Raw genomic sequence first — 24,351 nt, 5'->3', positions numbered from 1 at the left:
CTGTTACTGGACACTTTGTCTTACAGAATAAATTAACAATGGCTGACTGCAATTAGCATTTTTTTTTCTTTTTTGCATGACGCTACATGCAAATGATGCTCCATGCCACTAGTTGTCACTATAAGTCCAAGATGAGTGCTGCATGATACAGTGCAACATAAACAAAAAGGTGATGTATTTTTATTTTGCGCTAGCTGGTATGATACACCGAAGCAAATTTGTTGGAGGATTTAATTTTCACTTAGAAATTTCACAAATAATTACAAGGAAACAACAAGTAACACGTGAATTAATATGATTTTTTTTTTTTTTTTTTTTTTTTTTTTCAACTGGTGTTGAAGCAGAAAACAAAGTCAATTACCAATTTGCCATTGTAGAAATACCTAATTTTGCCATGATTTATTCATTCTGCAACCCCAAGAGTCCAGTAATAGAAGGGTCATCAAGATAAAGAGAGTACCAGCTGATCATGTGACATGAGATGACCTGCTACATGTCAAAAATAGAGTAATGATATAACTGGCATCTTCATATCATATGAGTGGAGATCACTCATTCATAAAAACTGCAACTGAAAAATACATCTAAAGCAGTTATTTTGAGCTTGTTTTATAGCCAGCGATTGTACTAAAAACATTATGTTAACATTTGTCTTTCCTTGTTTTGTTGCATAGCTTATAAACAAACTAGTTTCAAATTTGTGAGCTGTCATTGATGTCTTCACCACATATACAAATTGAAGGGAGATTTCAAAGGAGTTTCAAATAAAGTCAGAACATTTGCTGCGTCCAAAATCACATACTCTCTTGAGTAGGTACTTATTTTGAATAAGTAATTACTTCGTGACTGCTACAAAAGTATGTTCTACAAAGTATGAATGTGTGTAGTATGAATGCAAACCATGTTGTCATTATCATGTGACCTACCAGCTTTAGTTGCGTTGCTTCATTGGCATTCACAAAAATCCTCTCCCGTGGCCTCATGGGATAGTAAAGGGCCCATCAGATGCAGAATCTCGGCAGAAGTAGTAGGTCGCCTGCATACTTTTTGCCTACTCTTTTATGAGTACTTTGGACATATTTTATGAGTACTTATGAGTACTTCAGACTTTTATGAGTGAATTCAGACATACTTCTTTTGTCACATACTGTTTTTTGCCTGCTATATAGTATAGGGTAGTATGCGATTCCGGATTCAGCCCTAGTATTGGTTTTTCTAGCCAAAGTAACATCTAAAGGCAGTGTTAGGGGAGGAACATTCTCATTCTTGCATTTGATTTGACAGAAATATCTACACGATCATGAGTGCAAGATGACTGATCATTATTTTTGGTCTGTTTTCCCAATTGTAAATTTGGGAGTATGTGTCTGCTAAAAGTTAAATTACAAATTCAATATCTTGTAGAAGTACACTAGCACACTAGTGTGTTGGCTTCAAAGCTAAAATACATGCTAAATGCTACAAAGGGTCTTTAAAGCCATATCTGTTCTGAAATATTCTTTACATCAGGGGTCTTCAACGTTTTTTAGGGCAAGGACCCCTTAGGCGAAAAAGACATGGAGCATGGACCCCGATACGAATTGTGTCACAGAGATATATTAAGCATATAGCCTTCGATATTAATAGAAACCAACCATATTATGATAGTTATGTTAAGAACTATGCACGTTATTGTTGTTGCACATGCATCATTGTCTGTATATTACTTTTCATTGTTAAAATTTAGATTTATGCATCATAAAATCACAATTCATAAGTCGTTCAAAGTTGTTGTAAATCATTTTAATGTATTTGCAGAGTCATACATTTTAATTTTACTAGTCAGATGGACAATTAAACATTTACTTGAACTTTAGCTTAAAGTTTACTAAAACTTCACATTTTAATTTTACTGTGTGATGATTAAGAATCTGAGCATCTGAAATTATTGCGGGTTCTCTAGTCAAGTGCGGATGTGTTGTGTCAGCAACGGCTCCACCACAACAACAATAGTGAGACGTTTAGATTATTTACAAGTACACAAATAACTGGAATATCAAAAATACATTTATACGAATATTTTTCTATTAATCTATTAGTCTGCATGTACAAGTGTATCTATTTTGACATGCCACATTTTTGTCACGTGCTAGTTATCACTATGTCAACTGCAGTTTTAAGAGTGAATCCCGCATTTATATGTAGATGTCACTTCTAAAATTTTGTAGCATGTAATCGGCCGTCGGTCCTTAGCAGCGTGAACAACAAAGCTTTTATTCAATGGATAATATATAGCCTTGAAAGTCACTTACAATCACTAAAAAACTCTCAATCATCCCAGTTCACGATCTCACAAAGTTCCACTAAATTATTAAATTATTAAGTATTGTTTACTAAATTAAACACCTCTGATCACCGTTGCCAAGTCCGCGGTTTTCCGGCTACTTTTAAGTTGTTGCCGCGGGTAATTTTTTTTTTTTTCATGGGTTGATTTTCACCCCCGTACATATAATTTTGTTGCTCCAACACCCCCAAAACACCCCCCAGACGTACAAATTCAGTGCAGAATTCAGTCGCCCAATGGAGAAAATCACATGCTATTTTTGGCTACTTTTGTTGCACAGACCTGGCAACCCTGCCAATTGGCAATTACATTCAAAAGATCAACAAACATGACTGTGATTGGCTACATTTCTCACTGCTGCAAAAACAAGTTGCAAATAGAAACATTTGAGCTCTCCAGAGCGCAAACACAAAAAAACACTGCATGTTTGCCAAATCTCAAATCTGTTTCACCAGTATGATATTATTACAGTATCAACAGAGGGTGCTCTTGCTTTCGTTTGAGGGTGCTTATTTTAAAATTTGACTTTATGATGTTTTTTACTGCAGACCCCCGGTTGAAGACCCTTGCTTTACATAGTTTCATGTAAAGAATATCATAGATTCTAGTTATTGTTTGTAACTTTAGAACATCTACTGAATGTGAATATCCATCACAGGAAGACAAGAAGCTGCTTGCCTTGCTACTTTTTTGCAACAGCTTTCAGTTTCACTCTGCCGCCCACTCTAAAGACCATTAAACTGTTTACTTTATCCTCCAAAAGAAACAGAGAATGGTAAAAATGACTCAGGATTATTATCACAATATTTAAAATCTCAATGCAACCTCAAATTCAGGGAATTTCCAGGTATACAAAGGCTTGCAGGATGAGGATATCTGGGATTACAGTGTAAGTGGTAAGTGACTCATTGTGCGGTGAAATGAAGGGTTAAAACATGATGCTCTTGGATTTGTGTAGCCTCGGGATGCTTTGGGAGAGGCATGGGGGCATTTTGACTGTAATCTACTTGATCCGCAGTGGGCTTCTCACCGCTACCTGAAACAACATTCCTCTTAGCCAACCTCATGGATAAACCATTCGTAAATTCTGAGGATTGCACAATCGACTGTGTTAGAATGGTTGGGGTAATGTTTCCTCACTCTTTTGTATCCCTCTGGTTGTGATATTTGCCAATAATCATGCTTGTATAAATTGTTTTAATAAAACCGATGATCAGGAATTGCGCACAGCCTGCTAAAAGGAGTGTGTGAGTGACATGTATAAATGTAAACGTATGCAAAAGGAGATGCTTTGCAGAATGTCTTGACTGCTCTTTTCCATACAGTGGAACTGAATGGGGACCAGTGTCATTTCATTTTTATTCAACAAATTCTTCTGTCCTCTGTCATACTGCTATGCTATTTTTGTTGCAGAGCTTCAGTTTCAGCTTCAGTGTTTACATACGAACAGCGGCTCAGTAACAGTTGGCCAATAATGAGCCCGCGCTCACGAAAATAGCATAGCAGTATGACAGAGGACAGATGAATTTGTTGAATAAAAATGAAAATATAAAATACATGCTAATATATTTATAACATAAATAATGTAATATAAAAAAAGTAATTTTTGTTTTGTTTTTGCGCAAAAAAAGTATTCTCGTCGCTTCATAACATTAAGGTTGAACCACTGCAGTTAGTACCTTTCTGGACCTCAAAATGTGCAATGTCGTTGCTGCCTATGTGTGGATCAGATGCCCTCAGATTTCATCAAAAATATCTTAATTTGAACACAAACAAAAGTCTTACAGTTTGGGATGACATGAGGGTGAGTAATTAATGACAGAAATTTCATTTTTGGGTGAGCTAACACTCTAAAGGAGTGTTTGAGTGACATGTATAAATGTAAAATGTATAAATATGCAAAAGGAGATGCTTTGCAGAATGTTTTGGCCGCTCTTTCCTACACAGTGGAACTGAATGGTGTTATTTTAGAATTATTTATATAGTACTGTATTATTTATATTATAAATATATTAGCTTGTATTTTATATTTTCAGTTTTCATTTTCCATTTTGTTTTTTAAGTTTTAGTAATTTTGTTATGTGCTTTTATCAAATTTATTTCTGTTTAAATATTTCAGTTTAACTTTAGTTTTTATTTCACTTTTAGTATTAGTAATTTCAGTACTTCAGTTTAATTTTTTTTTCCCAATTAGTAGCCAAGGCAGCATTTTTATTTATATATATATATATATATATATATATATATATTTTTTTTTAGCGAAAAGGATTTTTAATAGTTTTAGTTAAAAAAAAATAACAACACTGATGGGGACTGTAGAGAAAACAAACAAAAAAAAAAAACCTTAAATTTATTCCATACGACTTTTGCACAATATTCAAAGTCTTCTGAAGTCGTACAATAATTTTGTGTGAGAATTGACCAGAAGTTTTAGTCTTTAGTCCTTGAACACATTCCTGTCGGCACATCAAGACATGTTACACCAGGTTTGACATGGGATGGGGAGATTTTTAGGGAATAACAAATGAAATTCATCACACAGAGATCACATAACTTTTGACATATGACATGACTATTTATGATACTATTTCGTGAACCCCCCTCATTTTAATGAAAAACAGCAGACAAGATATTACGCAAAATAACTACTTTTGTGTTGAATGGAAAAGAATATTTTGGGTTTGGAACAATTTGTGTGTGAATAATTGAGAATCTATTTTTGTGTGAAAGAAAAAAAACACATTCAAACACTTTTCTCCTCACCATTCCCTACCTGTTTTAGTAATAATGAAAGAGATCGAAGACAGTCAAGCTCAGAATGGACCTGTGTAACAGTCAGATTGGTGTAGAGTTCAGAGACCACGTCCCTGTCCTTGGTTCTGAACCCCTTCCGTTCATTCAGCTGTGTGCGTTTCTTAAAGGACTTTGTGCGAGCTCCTAAAGGTTTTTTCATCGCTGAGAAGGTCATTTCATGTTATCTTTCTAAATCATGTCTGTTTCTGCCTGGGCTTTTGCCTCTGTCTTTTTAGGCCCCAATTATAGCATGATATCACCGAGTGAATCATAAAAACAAATTGTGTGTTAGGGATAACTGTTTAAAAGCTCGCTCTCAAATGCACATTATAGGCTTAAAGCATGAGCTGTCATAAGGGATGAAAATGAGTTCTGACACCTCAGCTTTTCCAATAAAGACCCCAACACTTTTTTTTTTCATTGTTGGCATATAAGTAGGGCAAGTCTGAGCAAGTTTTTGCTTCTGGAGTATTTGAGGCTGCTCTTCTTAGCTTTTACCCTCATAGCCAGCTAGCGGGTCTAAACACGCCCCAAAGCCAGCGCATCCTTTCCTCTCCAAATGACAAAACCTAACAGCACACACAAATGATGAGATTTCCTACGAATGCGCACACGTATTACATGCATTTTCAGATGTGAAATCAGGCTAGCCCATCATTCTTCTAGTTCGGTTTTACCTTATTCGCAATGAAACTAAAGTGATAGTTCCGCTAAATATGAAAAATCATGCACTCAATTTCATGTTATTCCAAACCACGTGACTTTTTTTTTTTTCTTGCACAGAACACAAAAAGATAAATTTAGGAGATTGTCCAAGCTGCTTTTTTTCCATACAGTGAAAGTAAATGGGAACTATCAGTTCACTTTCATTGCATATAAATGTGCATCTTGGACATTCAAAGGCTAAATTTGTCAGTAGCATCATCCACAATATATATATTTCTTAATTTTACAAATTTATTTTAACATAAAAATTTTAATTGAACCTAAAATTTTGCGCAAAAATGTTTTTTCAACTACCCAGTTTCTGAATTCAGAGATCTGACATAAAACTGAAAAGAAATCTAGAAAGAAATGTGTCTTTGGGTTCTTAAAAGGATAGTTCACCCAAAAATGAAAATTCTGTCATCATTTACTCACCCTCAAGTTGTTCCAAACCTGCATGAGTTTCTTTCTTCTGATGAACACAAAAGAAGATATTTTGAAGAGTGTTGGTGACCAGACAGTTGATGGACCCCATTGACTTCCATAGTATTTGTTTCCATGCTATGGAAGTCAGTGGCTACCAACTGTTTGGTTACAGAAGAAAGACATTTCAAAGGTTTGGAACAACTTGAGGGGGAGTAAAGGATGACAGAATGTTCATTTTTGGGTGAACTAAGTTGAATATTTGAACAAAACAAGAATTGTATTAAGAAAAAAAGGTCTGCCCCTCCCTGTAAAGAATACCTGTTTCCACATGTCAGCAAACAGCAGCCAACTCCAAAGTAAGGCCCTCCAAAAATATGGAAATGAGTTATGTGCTGAGCTCAGACGCTGCAAAAATGGACGTAAAGTGAATCTGAAAAACTTGAGAATAAATGTGATCGGCGTGCTGTAAAAATGCCAGATATTACTTTTGATGTGAACTGGAGGGCCTTTTCCTCCAAGAACATCTGGATTGTGTTATAACTGCTTTTGTACAATGAAAGTCAATGGAGTCCAAAACTTCAGAGCCCCGCACATGACATGCAGACAAATATATCATGGCCACAAATTAAGAATTAATTCCCACAACTTATTAATTCATTCCCTCAATTTAGTAATTCATCTCCTCATTAATTCTTAATTCTTAAAAAACATATTTTCCAACATGTCATGTGCATGCAGGGAAACATAGGAAACAACAATGGACATGGGATATTTAAAAAAAAAATTTTCTATTGTGATACACAGAAGAAAGTCTTATAGGTTTGGAGCGACATGAGGGCAATTAAATGATGACTGATTTTTATTTTTTTTTTAATGATGTATGGTTTTTCTTGCTCATGTAAGTCTTTATTACTATTTCATTTTATAATAACTTTATAAAGAAATTTTCTTTATTTGTGGAGTGCAAATATTTCTCCCAAGTGTGTCCTTGGAGGGACAATGGAGCAGTATGTGATGCTGGCTGCAATTTCACAGCCGTTAGCATAGGCAGCACATTTGTGAATTTATTGACGGAGATGGGGAGTTGGCTGAATTTGCGGGTGGCATGCTGAAACATGTCCATCAGGCTGTCAGACTCGTCATTATCACTTAGGCCGCCAAGCTTGCCCGAACGTGCGCCTTTCCAATGCTCACCTTCCTCCAGCCCATCATCTTATTCTACCTTACAACACTTACACCGTGTCTGCACTGCAGGCGAGCGATGCAGCGCTGCCATTATAATCAAGCAAGCTGTCTACAAAGTGCACATTTTATGCTTTGTTTCATGTGCTTACAGTGCAAATGGCTTTGTGTGTTTTTGTTTGCTTGCAGTGTAGATGGGCTTTATACATGTAATGCTTAGCCTTTGTTTCTTCTTCAAATTAATAACTATTATATTATATTATATCATATTTTTTTAATAAAAGTTCTTCAGGGGTTGTTTGCAGCATCATAGGGGCCTAGAGGGGCTATATGGTTATCACGACATCAAGTATAGTACTTTGTTTTTTTTTGTGGAAAAAGGTTTTTGAAAATGATCATGAAACCCAAAGCTGTTTTTAAAAGCAGCAATTTTTTAAAAGCAACCAAAAAGGTTGGGTTCTGACCATCTGATGCCATATACTCTTAAAAATAAAGGTTCCTTATTGTCATATGATTCCTTGAAGAGCCTTTAAAGGTGCATAATGTAAGAATTTTGCTGTAAAATATCCAAAAAACCACTAGGCCAGTGTTATATATTTTGTTCACTTCAGTACTTACAATATCCCAAGTGTTTGCAACAATTTGTAAATCGTGAGAAAATTGCAATTTTAACCAAGGCTGCGGGACGTGTGAGGAGTCAATTGCGTCATACCCGCGTTACCCTCGGTTTCCGGTTTTATTTTGTAGAAACCATGGAAACACCAAAGACGCTTTAATATATTACACGTTTTAGTAGACAAGAACAACTGTTTTGATATATTTATAGACAGAAAACTAATTATTGTTATATAGCTCAACATGTTTAGTCTTATTATTTAAATTAATTTTCTTGATTTTTTTTTTTGTGAGTACCACACTTTACCACGCCTCAGAGAAAAACACTGTTTTGTCAAGTAGTTAACATAGCATAATCAGATGCAGCTTTATTTTTAGTAACAGTAATACAGCATTTTCTCCATCATACAATACGTTTTAAAATGAACTGCATGCCATTTATCAACACAAGCCATCCAGTATTTAATATGATATTGTAAAATCGATCTATCTATCTTACTGCAGTGTGCAACAGTGTCTCACAGCAGCCGCTGAGTGAATGCACAGAGTAACGTTATAACATCATTTTCAACACACTCAAATGTATCTAATATGATAAACAGCGCTGTGTTACCTCATACTCATGACCGGAAAAGTGGAAGCGGTGCCGGCGACTGTGACGTAATAAAAGTCCCGCTGCTCATGAGGCGTGTGTTGCACAATCGCCCCAGCGCCTCGTTCAGCTCCACAACACTCGCTCCTGCTCTGCTTCATACTACAGTAACGTTAATAATCACATCCATGAACATGATTTCTTCCCGAGTCCTATCCCGATTGTTTTCCACCGGCCGTTGAGGTGAAGACCACATGTCCCAAGATTCCGCTCTCAAACTTGCCGTCATCAAGCTACGCCTTTGTTTTGAATAGGCCTCTAGCGACCTCTAGCGGACAGAAAATATTACATATTGTACCTTTAACACCCATGGACTGATTTCACAAAAGTTTCTAAGTAGGAAATAGTAGAAAAGATTTTTCAGATTATTAATGTTCTTCACACTTCGAAAAGTGATTCTTTTAAGAACTGTTCACTTAATGGTTCTTTTGGGAACCCAAAATGGTTCTTCTATAACATTGCTCTGAAAAACCCCTTTTAGAACCTTTATTTCTAAGAGTGTAGGAGAGTCTTTTCAGCCTTCTCTAGTTCTTTATAAAAGTTAAGTACTTTAAAGGGGTGGTTGATTATGATTTCACTTTTTTACCTTTAGTTAGTGTGTAATGTTGCTGTTTGAGCATAAACAACATCTGCAAAGTTACAAACCTCAAAGTTCAATGCAAAGGGAGATATTTTGTTTAAGGAGGACTACAACAAATGGCTGGTAGAGACTACAACGAGCTTCTTCCCGGGTTGGTGACATCACTAATCCTAAAATTTACATAAACCCCGCCCCCGAGAACACACAACAGAGGGGGTGAGGCCATCTTGGGCTGCTTTAGAGAAGAGGAAGAGTTGTTGTAATAGAGTGTTGTTACCATGCCGTCATTTTACGCCGGACTGCTTCACAAACGAGGGTCAATTCAATGTTAGATTTGCACAAAAGATGAACATGACGGCACATGCTAGTGGATGAGTTGAATCAACTCCACAGCAACTACATCAATTTATCCACTAACCATTCAGAAACGTCCAGTTTCATTCTAAAAGTTGTAACTTCTTCCTCAGTCTCTCCATCAGTGTCTGTTTGAACAATGTAAGGCTGAACACCATTACTGACAATCCTCATTTTGGCTGCGTGAGATACTCCAGCTTTGTTGTTGTTGAGCAACCGAAGCGCGAGCTGTTAAAGCTCCACCCTCTTCTGGAGCAGCAGCTCATTTGCATTTAAAGGGACACACACAAACACAGCGTGTTTTTGCTCACACCCAAATGGGGCAAATTTGACAAGCTATAATAAATGTTCTGTGGGGTATTTTGAACTGAAACTTCACAGACACATTCTGGGGACAACAGAAACTTATATTACGTCTTGTAAAAGGGGCATTATATGTCCACTTTAAATAATCCAGAAACCAATACATTGATCTGGAGCACCTATAATGTAACTTCAAGAATGAGTAGCAATTCAAGAACAGTGGTTCTTGACAAGAAGTCTGTTTTTTGAAGATGTGGATGTTTTTCTCACTAATAAAAAAAAAAATGGTTCTTTTAGAAACTGTTCACTAAAAGGTTCTTTTGGGAACCCAAACTGGTTCTTCTGTGGCATTGTTGTGAAACCCCCATTTTGGAACCTTTATTCATCATTAATGGAGCTCTTCTTGTTCCAGTTTCAGTTGTCAGTATAAACGCATTAATGTTCTTATCTTTCAATCAGTCAGTTTTTTAATTATTTAACCTTCTTTCAACCCAACAATCATTTCAGCTAAATTCAACTGAATGATAAATGGTGCATATAAAAAAAAAATATGGCTTAAGTGTAAAACAGTGGCAAGATGATGTGAATAAGGGGGTGTGTGTTACATGGGCGTGTTGAGACGTCTCCCTGTGCTCACACGTCTGCACCCAATGATTTGTGTGGCTCTCTGTGTGTGTGTGTGTGTGTATGTGTGTTTATGAAAGACTGTGTTTGTTACTCATTTACATAATCTCTCAGTGAAAGTGTGTGAAGATGTTGTGCTGGTGTTCTTATAGTAAAATAACTGCAAAGTTAAACAATACTACACAGAAAAGAGACTATTGCACCACTTTTTGAGGTGTTTTTGTTGTTTTTATGGAAATTGTAGATGAAAGAATAGGCCTGAATGATGAAACAGTCATAATGATAATATGCCACAAATTATTATGTGTTTGCTAGGGTGTTCTGGATGCTTGCTTACCCAAGTCAAATCTCTATGATAGTCTCACCCCCTAAATATGCCTTGCGTCGCTTTGATTTTATTATGATATTAACTCAAATATTATGAAATTATCAATTTATCATTCAATATATGAAATTGGCAGATCTGGGCTGAACTGGACTTTGTAGGCAGTATTGAATTTCCAATAGAATTATGCTAATCTTATGTTTCTCTAGCAGTATATTAGAAAGTGAGTAAGAAATATAAATATTTCTTTTGTCTTTATTTTCTTTGTAGTTTCTTTTTGTCACAATTTATCGGCAAGTATTTGTTGACATTCATTTTATTTTTTGGGGTATTTCAATTCCTTTACAGTGCGGTTTCTGTTTAATTCTGACACTTGTGATAGGTTTTATGACCAGATCAGATGTTGTTTGTACTATTTACGTTACACAACTGAATAACATAGAGCTCAATAAACCAAAGCTTTCATAATCTTTAGTTCATGGGAAACATTTATGATTTTATAGAGTATGATTGATTGCAACATCAGTAGCATTCAGCAAACGGTGTTCATGACATCGATTCTGTTGCTGCACCTGGAGTACAATATCCCTTTCATAAAATCTGAATCACATTAATACAAGTCCACACAAAGCAGTCCTGTACATTTGGATTTTGAGGGAATATTTGGGATGTCTTTATAGTTTTAAACAAGCTCTGACATGTGCCTTGTGTGTGTGTGTGTGTGTGTGTGTGTGTGTGTGTGTGTGTGTGTGTGTGTGTGTGTGTGTGTGTGAGAGAGAGAGAGAGAGAGCGAGAGAGAGACCTTGTCCGATGATGATGAATTTGTCTTCTTTTATAAAGAAGGAAACTTATCTCATTTTGCCATAACAGACCCTAGTAGTTTTCATAAAAATGTGCAATTATAACATTTTGTCTTGGTTTCACTGTGTAAGCTGTACTGATTCAAATGCTTATGCATAACCAATGGTTTTCCATTTTTTTCCTCAGTACTCTCCATTGCTCAAGAAACTGTACTGTCAGATCGCCAAGACCTGTCCGATTCAGATCAAACTGGCTTCCTCGCCCCCAAACGGCAGCGTGATACGAGCCATGCCCATCTACAAGAAGGCTGAACACGTCACAGAGGTGGTCAAACGGTGTCCTAACCATGAACTCGGACGGGACTTCAATGAAAGTTTGTAAACTTCATTCTTGTTTGATATTGTGATGTTTCGTGGTCTGAATGCAGCAACTTTTTCTGTTGTTTGACTGTTCATGTTAATGGGAAAAAATGTCAAATTAAACATGCTTTCTTTCTCTATATGATGTGACAACATCATAACAGATTGGATCAGACATCTGAAAAAATTTATAAGTGAAAATGGACCATATTGGTTAACAAAGACATTTGAACATATTATTATCATTATTCACTCTACTATACAGGGCCTAAAAATAACACTCGCCAAGCGCCAAATGCGAGTAAAAATGTGTATGACACTGTGTCAATCAGCAGTTTGGCCGGTAAAATTTTTATGGATTCAATGCAATGTTGTGAGAACATGAACATGAAAAAAACATGAACAACACTGATGACAGGGCCAGTGCTGCATTGTCACGAAAACGCAAGAAGACATGAAAGGGAACTCAACATTTCATTTACTTTAGATTAGTTCACTTTCAAATGAAAATTCCCCAAGCTTTACTCACCCTCAAGCCATTCTAGGTGTATATGACTTATTTTTTCTGGTGAACACAGTCTGTGAAATATTAATAAATATCCTGAGGCATCCGAGCTTTATAATGGCAGTAAGTGTTACCAAACAAGTATGAGCTGAAGAAAGTTCACCACATCCATCCATCATAAACATATTCCACACGGCTCCAGAGGGTTAATAAAGGCCTTCTGAAGAGAAGAGATGCATTTGTGTAAAAAAAAAAAAAAAACATATTTAAGAAGTTATGAAGTAAAATATCTCGATTCCAGACCGCCTTCTGTATTCTACTTACGAAGAAAGTGTAAAACTCTTGCACAAAGCTTGCGCTACGTCCTACGCCTTCCCTATTCAACTTACAGAAAAAGTGTAACTGACGTGATGCCAGTTTACACTTTTTTCGTAAGTTGGATACAGAAGGCGGTCTGGCGGAAGCTAGATATTTTACTTCATAACTTGTTAAATATGGATATTTTTTTACACAAACACATCACTTTGCTTCAGAAGGCCTTTATTAACCCCCTGGAGCCGTGTGGAGTACGTTTATGATGGATGGATGTGGATGGAGACACTTTCTTCAGCTTCATATTCGTTTGGCAACACTTACTGGCATTATAAAGCTTGGATGCGTCAGGATATTTATTAATATCTGTCCGATTGTGTTCATCAGAAAGAAGAAATTCATATACACCTAGGATGGCTTGAGGGTGAGTAAAGCTTGGGCTAATTTTCATTTCAAAGTGAACTAATCCTTTAATTTTAATCAAACAACAAATGACAAAGAAAACTCACTCAATGCTTTTGACTGAATAACTTTTGTAACTTTAATAAGGATTAATGTAGTTGTTTCATTGCTGGTAAATAATATTTAAATGGTTAGTTCACCCCAAAATGAAAATTCTGTCATTTATTACTTACCCTCATGGCGTTCCACACCCGTAAGACCTTCGTTAATCTTCAGAACGCAAATTAAGATATTTTAGTTGAAATCCGATGGGTCTGTGAGGCCTCCATAGCCAGCAATGACACTTCCTCTCTCAAGATCCATTAATGTACTAAAAACATATTTAAATCAGTTCAGTGGTTCAATATTAATATTATAAAGCGACGAGAATATTTTTGGAGCGCCAAAAACAAAAACAAAATAAAGACTTATTTAATGATGGACGATTTCAAAACACTGCTTCAGGAAGCATCGGGGCACAAATGAATCAGCGTATCGAATCATGATTCAGATCGCGTGTCAAACTGCCAACGGCTGAAATCACGTGACTTTGGCGCTCCGAACAGCAGATTCGACACACTGATTCATTTGTGCTCCGATGCTTCCTGAAGCATTGTTTTGAAATCGGCCATCACTAAATAAGATGTTATTTTGTTTTTTTTGGCGCTCTAAAAATATTCTCGTCGCTTTATAATATTAATATTGAACCACTGTACTCACATGAACTGATTTAAATATGTTTTTAGTACCTTTATGGATCCTGAGAGAGGAAGTGTCTTTGCTCCCTATGGAGGCCTCACGGAGCCATCGGATTTCAACTAAAATATCTTAATTTGTGTTCCGAAGTTGAACTAAGGTCTTATGGGTGTGGAACGGCATGAGGGTGAGTAATAAATGACAGAATTTCCATTTTTGGGTGAACTAACCCTTTAAGCTCTCATCATTTTCTTCCTGATATGTTATTTCAAAGATTGTCAAACACAAACAGAAATATTCCTCTTGTCCTTCCTCCTCTAATTCAGGAGCTTTCTTTTCCTGCTCTCTGTCCAGGTCAGACGGCTCCTGCCAGTCACTTGATACGGGTGGAGGGCAATAATTTGAGTCAGTATGTGGACGATCCTGTGACAGGCCGACAGAGTGTACTAGTTCCATATGAGTCTCCACAGGTTAGTGGAAGAGTTGCATTTCTACAGTGTCTTTTACAGCACAATGTTATACAATTCTCAAACCTACTCAGAACACATCAGTAAACACAAAACAACACCCTGGCAACCAGGGTGAATCACTCACATTTTCATCAGATGATGTAAAAATGCATATTGTTTCTCACACTTACCTTTGTGAAAAACGAGTACTTGCACAGAAATAAGATACTTTAAAAGAATATACTTAAGTGTGATATAATTGCAATTATTTGTTAATTGTTATTTGCAATTAAATGAAAGTAATTTAGTTTAAATTGATATTAAATGCAGTTAGTTGAACTTAAGAGTGTCGTTTTTGACCCATTAAGAAGGACTTAAGTACATCTTTATATGTTACTTCATAATTATTTCTATTGTCTTTGAAATATAGTTAGAGTTTACTGTAGAATGTACTGACAAGATTTTATGGAAAACTAAAATATATTTTAATGCACTTTCTGTTGAAACTTGTATTTAAATATATTTGAATTAACAAATTTGAAATTATGAAGTTGCAATTTAGCATTTTTAAAATATATTAACTTTAAAGGGGACCTATTATGCCCCATTTTACATGTAAAATAAGTCTCTGATGTCCCCAGAGTGTGTGTGTGAAGTTTTAGCTCAAAATACCCCACAGATAATTTTTTATAGCATGTTAAAATTGCCACTTTTTGGGGTTGAGCAAAAACGCGCCTTTTCAGTGTGAGCCCTTTAAATGCAAATGAGCTGCTGCGCTCAGCCTAGGAGGGCGGAGCTTCAAGAGCTGATTCTCCGGTGTCAGGATTCAGTCAAGAGTCAGGACGCACTATAATGTCAGAAACTGCGAATATATGCTGCGTAGAGATAGAACAGGTATAGTTTAGTTTAATTACGGTTATAACTAATATTGTCTTCTTGTTTTTATCCACTGCATTAGTACAAGCCTGCTTACCGATGAGCTTTTATAACATTTATTGTACTTCACACAAAATATGAAGTGTCTGTTTTCACTCTAGAAAATCAATGTAAAAGCTTAATAAAACACAGTGCAAGTGTGGATTAAAATATTATCCATAAACTCTCTCTCTCCCTTGCATTATCATCAACATACACAGCGAAGTACACAGAAACACTCGTTACAACTAACAGTAAACAAATATATAAAGACCTTATGCCTTTTTTGGTGGTGCTTAATAAACTGGTAAACTTATATCCGTTAATCAACTCCGATGAACTGTAATAAAGTGCTCTCACCTTCAATACTGCCGTATTCAGTAACACTCTGGAGACTGTAAGCTGGATCACGAACAGTTTGTACTGATCTATCCTTGAGTAACAACTTTTTAGCACAACCTCTATTTTGTATTGTCCCTTTGTATTGACATTCGTTCACAAAGCAGTCCGGTGTGAAATGATTCGTGCAGACATAAACAAATTTTGGTAGAGTTGAGGGAGCATTTTCTTCGAAAACAAAATTATTCCACCTCGTCTTCAGTGGCTCAGATTTAGGGAGTAAATGGAGAGAGCTATGTGGATTAATCCATCCAGCTACAGAACACCTGTCAGTGCAGCAATGGCAGACTATACAACTGGCTATGAACTCGCTCAGGGCGGTTCTATGTTAAAACGGCAGTGTCTGTCAACATTCGTGGGCTGGGCCTGTGGCTAATGTGACGTCACACTGCCAGGAACCTGCAAACGTCTTGTTCTGAGACACCGCTTATGATTTATGGGGATTAAAAAAAGGAGTGGTTGGATTTTTATCATTATAGGGTGGTTGTGTACACACACTGCCAACACACATTTATGGCCAAACACCATGCAAAAGTGAATTTAAAGTCCGCTTTAAATGTACACTGAAATCATAGAAAAACACATATTGTCAAATTTACTTAATTATAATATTTGCAATCTACGCAACAAAATTGCGTTTCTCTTCTAAACTCAATTTCTTTGCTTTCAATTAACGTAATTCTCCAAAATGGGCAATCTATATATATAATTTTTATGGCACACAATGAATTCTGGGTTGGGTAGGATGCAAAATATCCATCCGTTGTATCTTTCATTGCCCGCGAAACAAAGGACGCATTTCGAGGCTGCATTTGAAAGAGCCTTTGAATTGGGACAGCCTTCTTCACACTGCGGCGACGCAAGCAGCCTTCGAAGGATGCAGCCTCTGAATTGGGACGCTTTAGTCATGAAAATGTACTCTCTTTAAAGGTGCCATCGAACATTTTTTACAAGATGTAATATAAGTCTAAGGTGTCCCCTGAATGTGTCTGTGAAGTTTCAGCTCAAAATACCCCATAGATTTTTTTTTAATTAATTTTTTTAACTGCCTATTTTGGGGCATAATTAGAAATGCGCCGATTCAGGTTGCGGCCCCTTAAAATGCTCACGCTCCCCGCCCACGGAGCTCACGCTTGCCTTAAACAGTGCATAAACAAAGTTCACACAGCTAATATAACCCTCAAAATGGATCTTTACAAAGTGTTCTTCATGCATACTGCATGCATGCGTCAGATTATGTGAGTATTGTATTTATTTGGATGTTTACATTTGATTCTGAATGAATTTGAGACTGTGATCCTTGGCTAACGGCTAATGCTACACTGTTGGAGAGATTTATAAAGAGTGAAGTTGTGTTTATGCATTATACAGACTGCAAGTGTTTAAAAATGAAAATAGGGACGGCTCTTGTCTCCGTGAATACAGTAATAAACTATGGTAACTTTAACCACATTTAACAGTACATTAGCAACATGCTAACGAAACATTTAGAAAGACAGTTTACAAATATCACTAAAAATATCATGTTATCATGGATCATGTCAGTTATTATTGCTCCATCTGCCATTTTTCACTGTTGTCCTTGTTTGCTTACCTAGTCTGATGATTCAGCTGTGCACAGATCCAGACGTTAATACTGGCTGCCCTTGTCTAATGCCTTGAACATGAGCTGGCATATGCAAATATTGGGGGCGTACATATTAATGATCCCGACTGTTACGTAACAGTCAGTGTTATGTTGAGATTCGCCTGTTCTTCGGAGGTCTTTTAAACAAATGAGATTTATATAAGAAGGAGGAAACTATGGAGTTTGAGACTCACGGTATGTCATTTCCATGTACTGAACTCTTGTTATTTAACTATGCCAAGATAAATTCAATTTTTAATTATAGGGCACCTTTAAGTACACTTAAGTGGCCTTTTATTTGAGTAATATTATATTATCTACAAGAACATTTTTCTAAAAATATAAAAGATTTGAAGTATACTACATGTGTAGTGGGTTTAATTCAGTACAATTAAAGGGTTAGTTCACCCAAAAATGAAATTTCTGTCATTAATTACTCACCCTCATGTCGTTCCACACCTTTAAGACCTTCGTTCATCTTCGAACACAAATTAAGATATTTTTGATGAAAAACAAGGGTATCTGATCCACACATAGGCAGCAACGACATTTGCACCTTTTGAGGTCCAGAAAGGTATTAAAGAAGACATCAATTAAATAGCCAACGTGACTGCAGTGGTTCAACCTTAATTTTATGAAGCGACGATAATTCTTTTTGTGTGCAAAAAGTGTGTGTGTTTTGTCTGTCCCCTGTCATACTGCTACGCTATTTTCATTGCAGAGCTTCAGTATTTATGTCTGAACGCAGGCTCAGTATTTTTCATTTTTGGGAACTAACCCTTTAAGCACACTTCTTTTTACAAGGGTATGCTTCGTAGAGAACATGTTCTAGTGCTGTTTTAGGTCACAAACTGTTTCTGTAGTTTTCTATGTGCAGTCACAAAAGCACACATATATAAACATATTGTGCATTCATGCACATAATCTCAGAACACAATCTATGTGTAAATGTACAATATACATGCAATGATCATTTGGTTCAGGATGTTTAACATGTTCTGACTGGCTATAAATAGCCCAAGGATTATTCTCAGTAACTAGTATACCTGTAGTTATTCCTCTTTTTACACTGTTGCTCTGTTTTGTGTTTTATGGCAAATTGGTGGCGCCACCTACAGATACATATATCTTGCGTTCTGTCAGTGCTGATGTTTGATTAATAAATACATTTCTATTTCTTTTTAATGGATCATTTGAATAAAATGTATCAAGGGTTCAAAAATAGTGATGAACAGCAGCTTTCAACTAAAAATTGATTTTCAAAACAAAAAATGCATGTAAAATAAAAAGGGGACTTCTTGAACATCATTGACTGATGACTCAGATGAATCAATGTATCTATTTTATTGAACTGGTTCATTTCAGTGCTTCTGAGTGAACCTGAATGAATTCATTAAAGTGAATTTCACTACCCAATGCCTTTTTTTTTTGTCTGAAATGCTATATTTATATGCTATATTTGCAATATAATATAATGCTAGAAACTGAATATGTCTCTCTTTGTTTCTTTGTTTCTCTTTCTCAAGGTGGGAACTGAGTTCACAACGATTCTGTATAATTTCATGTGCAACAGCAGTTGTGTTGGTGGAATGAACCGCAGGCCTATTCTCATCATCATCACGCTGGAGACACGAGAGTGAGTGAACAGCTTTACTTTCTTTCATTCCATACAGACAAGTTGTCTTCAGCACTGAAAACTTTACTTGCTCGTCACATGCTGAAATGTGTGTTGTGTAAAACAGTGATTCTTCACTTATTTTGCTTCAGAACAACAAAAGTAAAGAAAAATGTACTTAAAAATGAGCATTGAAATGTATTCATTTAACTGTGAACTGCATGTCAACAATTCCATGACTAGGAAAACTGAATAGGAAGATTTGGTTCACTTATGGCAGAAGTTAAAGCTGAACTTTACCATCTTTTTCCACAGCGGACAGGTTCTCGGTAGGCGTTCGTTCGAGGGCCGGATTTGTGCATGTCCGGGTCGAGACCGCAAAGCGGACGAGGATCATTTCAGGGAGCAACAGGCGCTAAATGAGAGCGTGGCCAAAAATGGAAATGCCAATAAACGAAGTGAGCCATGAATGTATTTCATACTTTCATATTCCACATAAGTTCCTAATCTTATAGATGTGATCATAGGGTGTGTTCACACTTGGCAGGTTTGGTTCAGTTAAAACAAACTCAGGTGCGATTGCTCAGTTAGTACGGTTCATTTGAATAAGTGTGAATGCTGCCATCTGAACCCTGGTGAGCACCAAACAAGTGGACCGAAACCCCTGAAAAGATGAGTCTTGGGGCCCTATTTTAACGATCTGAAACGCAAGTGTCAAAGCGCGAAGCGCAAGGAACTTTGTGGGCGGGTCTCGGCGCTGTTGCTATTTTCCCGGCGGGATAAATGGCTCTTGCGCCCGGCGCAAATCTAAAATGGGTTGGTCTGAAGTAGCTTCATTATTCATAGGTGTGGTTTGGGCGTAACGTGAAATAAACCAATCAGAGTGTCATCTCTCATTCCCTTTAAGAGCGAGATGCGCTCGCGCCATGGCGGATTGCTATTTACATTGCGTACACGCGATGAGTCAGTTAATATATATGTGTGTGTATTGGCACGATTGTTCAATTAATTAGCCAATTTCGTTCATCATTATAAGTAGTAATAGGCTGAATTGAAAATAGGTAGCCTAATTCTAATACACGCAATGACTATTCATCATTACATTTTTATATTTATGTACACAATAATATTCTTTTACACTGTAATCCTTTTGTTTTTAATATTTGGCATGTTTGTGTGATGCGCATCCCTGTGTGTAATAAGCAAAGTCAACGCGCACTGTGGACGCGCCCAGAGGCGCAGTTTCTACCAACGCGCTCTAACAAAAAAATATTGCGCCATTGACTTTAGACCAGGTTTGAGTTGGTCTATGGCGCAGTCTATTTTCAGCTCCTTAAAATAGCAATGCGCTCGCAATGCGCCTGAACACACCTCCTTTTTTGCGCTGAACCGCCCAGGGAGCGCAAGTTCATTCACTAGTTTAGCGACGTGCTTCTGTGGAGGGAAAAGCGCGCTTTGCGCGGGTGCAAAATAGGAATGACACATGCGTCGGTGTACAAAGTCAATTGCGCTGGGTGCAAGATAGGGCCCTTGGTCCGCTTCCAAACAAACTCTGGTGCGGTTCGAAGACATGTAAACAAACCAAAAACAGAACATGATGTCATAAGATGCGAGTCTAAAAAAGACAGAATGCACAAGTATACCTGATTTTTCTCATCATAGGAGCTACATTGCCCATTACAATTTGGTACAGGCATCAGAAACACAATCTCCTTGCAGCAGATCTTCATTTGTGTACAACTGAGGAATTCCTGCTGCTGTTTTGACTCCTTTACACATTTTCTAAGCTCTTTGTGAGTTCTCAGCTGGTCAAAATACCATCATATGTACGTGCAAGCAACGAATGCATTTAACTAAGCACACAGCATTGTTTTAGATGTCCGTTGCAAAATATACGTCATAGCCGTTTTTTATTTTTATTATCTTTATTGTTAAATTTGACGGTATGAATGCTAGGCGAACCAGGACGAAATGTATTATTTTCTTTTTTTGGTCCAGACCAAATGAACAAAGGGAACCGAACTGAAAATGTGAACACACCCTTAGTTATTTCATCTCTGGTTAAAACTGGAGATTCTGTTTATGAACTTACAGATTTCAAACAGACTCCAGCCAATATTACAGGCCCTTCCATCAACATCAAGAAGAGGCGACATGGAGAAGAAGAGATGTATTACATACCAGTGAGTGTGGAAGCGTGCAAAACATTTTTTCCCCCCTCAAATGTCTTAAGTTATAATATTTTATATAATAATAATAATAATATTTGTAATATTTTTGGATTGATTTGAAGGTGCGTGGTCGGGAAAATTTTGACATCCTGATGAAGATAAAGGACAGTCTGGAACTTGTGGAGTTTGTACCACAGCAGTTAGTGGACTCATACAGACAACAACAGCAGCAGCTCCTACAGAGACAGTGAGTGTTTATAAGTGCATCATACGCTGCTGTTTAAAAGTTCAGAGTCAAGCATTTCAAACAAATGCTGTTCTCTTGAACTTTGTATTCATCAAAGAATCCTGGAAAAAAATGTATAATTTTCTACAAAAATATGAAGCAGCACAACTGTATTCTACATTGATGATAATCAGAAATGTTTCTGGAGTATCAAATCGTCATATTAGAATGATTTCTGAAGGATCATGTGACACTGAAGACTGGAGTAATGATGCTGAAAATTCAGATTTGATCACAGGAATAAACTGCATTTTAAAATATATTAAAACCGAACACAGTTATTTTAAATTATAATATTTCACAATTTTATCATTTTACTGATTACTGATACATTACTCTTTTTGATCAAATAAATGCAGCCTAGGTGAGCATAAGAGACTTTCAAAAACATTTGATCGCCCTCAAACTTTTGAACAGTACTGTGTATATACATATACAACATATACAACACCACTTTTTATGTTAGTAAAGTTTTTTGCACAAAAAAAGCAGTTTTGCTACTGTAACTTTAAGACTTATGCAAATGATCTCTGTTATGATTGGCTGACAAAATTGCATGTAAAATTAGTAATTTAATGAGTTGCTGAATACAGGCCTTGGTATGTAAAAGAGTCATGTTACAGTGTTGACTGTAATATCATAACTGCCATAACTAACTGTGCACTCACTGTGAATGTTAAAGGCACAATATGTAAAATTTTTAGATTAAAATATCCAAAAAACACTACAACAATGTAATATATTTTGTTGACTTGTCTACTTGCATTACCTCAAACATTTCCAACAGTGCTTAAATCCAGAGAAATCAACAATTTTAACTAGGACACGGACCGTGTCATTGCGTCGCCTGTCAATGACGTACCTTTATTTTCCACTTTTTAGTTTTGTTGAAACCACGTAAACACCAAAGGCGCTTTAATATATTATGTGTTTTATTAGACAGGTGAGTGACTGTTTGGATACATTTATCGACAGAAAACTAATCATTGTTATATAGCTCAAAACGTTTAGTCTTATTGTTTGAATCGCTTGTTTTCTTGATTTTTACCATGAGTACCATGTTTTACCATGCCTCAGAGACAACACTGTTTTGTCAAGTGGCTAACATAGCATAATCAGAGAGAGCTTTCTCCATAATACAATATATTTTAAAATTAATTGCATATCATTTAGCAACACAAGTCATCCAGCTTTAATATATTATAATATGGATCTAGATTACTGCAAAGTGCAACAAGTCTCTTATAGCAGCCACCGAGCGAACGCACAGAATAACGTTATAACATAACTTTCAAACGACAAAGATACGCCTTTGTTTTGGATAAGCGACCTCTAGCAGCAAAAATTACATATTGTGCCTTTAAAGTACAGTATGTTGACATATCAGTATGGGAAAGCATATTCAGCTGTTCATGATATGGCCTCCTTCAGCTCATTCTTTAACACCTATTATTGTAATTGTGTTCCTCTCACGTGATTCACAGGAGTCATGTTGCCTCTCCGTCTCCATATGGCACGCTCAATAACATGAATAAGATTCACGGGCCCATTAGCAAGCTTCCCTCAGTGAATCAGCTGGTGACACAACAGACTCAGCAGAGTGCAGGACCCTCTGCATCCATGTCACATATGGGTAAGCTCCTCCACATCATTTGAATGTTTATATACCTTTTATATAATTACCTTTTTGACAGATCTGCCAGTGGGTTATGAACAAGGAAGTTTACCAGCTTTTACTGGTCATGAAACTTGATTTATTATTCCTTTAAAATATATATATTTGCAGTTTTTCTTCTTTTATTTCCTGCAAATAGTGCAAGTCATTGCATTGTCATATACTCTTATCATATACCAGTTCATGTCTTACCAGCTCTTTTAAAGGTCCCGTTTTTCGTGGTTTTTTGAAGCTTTGATTGTGTTTATAGTGTGCAATATAACATGTGTTCATGTTTCGCGTGTAAAAAAACACAGTATTTTTCACATAATTTACTTATCTGTATACCGCTGTTTCCACTGTCATAAAAACGGGCTGATGACTTCCTTGTTCTATGAAGTCCCTCCTTCAGAAATACGTAACGAGTTCTGATTGTGCCAGCGGTTCCTGTGTTGTGATTCGACAGCAGCTTAGCGAACCTTGCCCGGAAAGGTCACGCCTCTTACCATAACGTGGAGATGCACGCGCTCAGTGTTATTGTAAACATGTCTTTAATTTTACCCTATCAATTTGAGCCGGAATCAGACCCGGTGATTGGACTGCGGGATGAAAATAACAGCGTTTCGACGACATGGCGACAAACACACTCTACAAACGCAACTCTTGTGTATTCCTGTGGGCGGAGGTTAGTCAAAAAACTGTTTTAGTGACGTCATTAAAGAAGGAAGTAGAGGGATGTAGTCCAAACTGGCCGTTCGATGTAGGCGACTTCTGTTAAATAAAATATCTCGCTTGGCATTGAACTTTGAGCTTTAAAATTTTACAGATTTTATTTATACTCTAACAACAACATTACACACTAACTAAAGTTTGAAACATGGGATCACGAAGAACGGGACCTTTAAAATCTGTGCTTAAATCTACTTAAGTACAAACCCGATTCCAAAAAAGTTTGGACACTTTGTGAATAAAAAAGGAATGCAATAATTTACAAATCTCATAAACATATATTTTATTCACAATAGAATATAGATAACATATCAAATGTTGAAAGTGAGACATTTTGAAATGTCATGCCAAATATTGGCTCATTTTGGATTTCATGAGAGCTACACATTTCAAAAAAGTTGGGACAGGTAGCAATAAGAGGCCGGAAAAGTTAAATGTACATATAAGGAACAGCTGGAGGACCAATTTGCAACTTATTAGGTCAATTGGCAACATGATTGGGTATAAAAA

The 24,351-nt window shown here is 36.6% G+C and overlaps 1 protein-coding gene across 8 annotated transcripts in view; it reads left to right on the top strand.

Annotated features, from left to right (window-relative positions):
• The window catches only part of tp73 (tumor protein p73), a 63,871-nt gene that overhangs the window by 26,789 nt on the left and 12,731 nt on the right, over positions 1 to 24,351 (top strand). For 6 of the 8 annotated variants that reach the window (XM_048210704.1, XM_048210699.1, XM_048210702.1 and 3 more), the window contains 7 exons: positions 11,870 to 12,056; positions 14,351 to 14,466; positions 18,913 to 19,022; positions 19,317 to 19,459; positions 21,075 to 21,184; positions 21,295 to 21,419; positions 22,943 to 23,091. In XM_048210704.1, coding sequence (XP_048066661.1) covers positions 11,870 to 12,056; positions 14,351 to 14,466; positions 18,913 to 19,022; positions 19,317 to 19,459; positions 21,075 to 21,184; positions 21,295 to 21,419; positions 22,943 to 23,091 — 940 coding nt within the window. The remainder of the gene's footprint in view (positions 1 to 11,869; positions 12,057 to 14,350; positions 14,467 to 18,912; positions 19,023 to 19,316; positions 19,460 to 21,074; positions 21,185 to 21,294; positions 21,420 to 22,942; positions 23,092 to 24,351) is intronic. The other 2 variants (XM_048210700.1, XM_048210706.1) reach the window with 1 other exon arrangement.

The sequence above is a fragment of the Megalobrama amblycephala genome, linkage group LG12, assembly GCF_018812025.1.
Source record: "Megalobrama amblycephala isolate DHTTF-2021 linkage group LG12, ASM1881202v1, whole genome shotgun sequence".
Taxonomy (NCBI): Eukaryota; Metazoa; Chordata; class Actinopteri; order Cypriniformes; family Xenocyprididae; genus Megalobrama; species Megalobrama amblycephala.
This window is presented reverse-complemented; position numbering and strand designations above follow the sequence as displayed.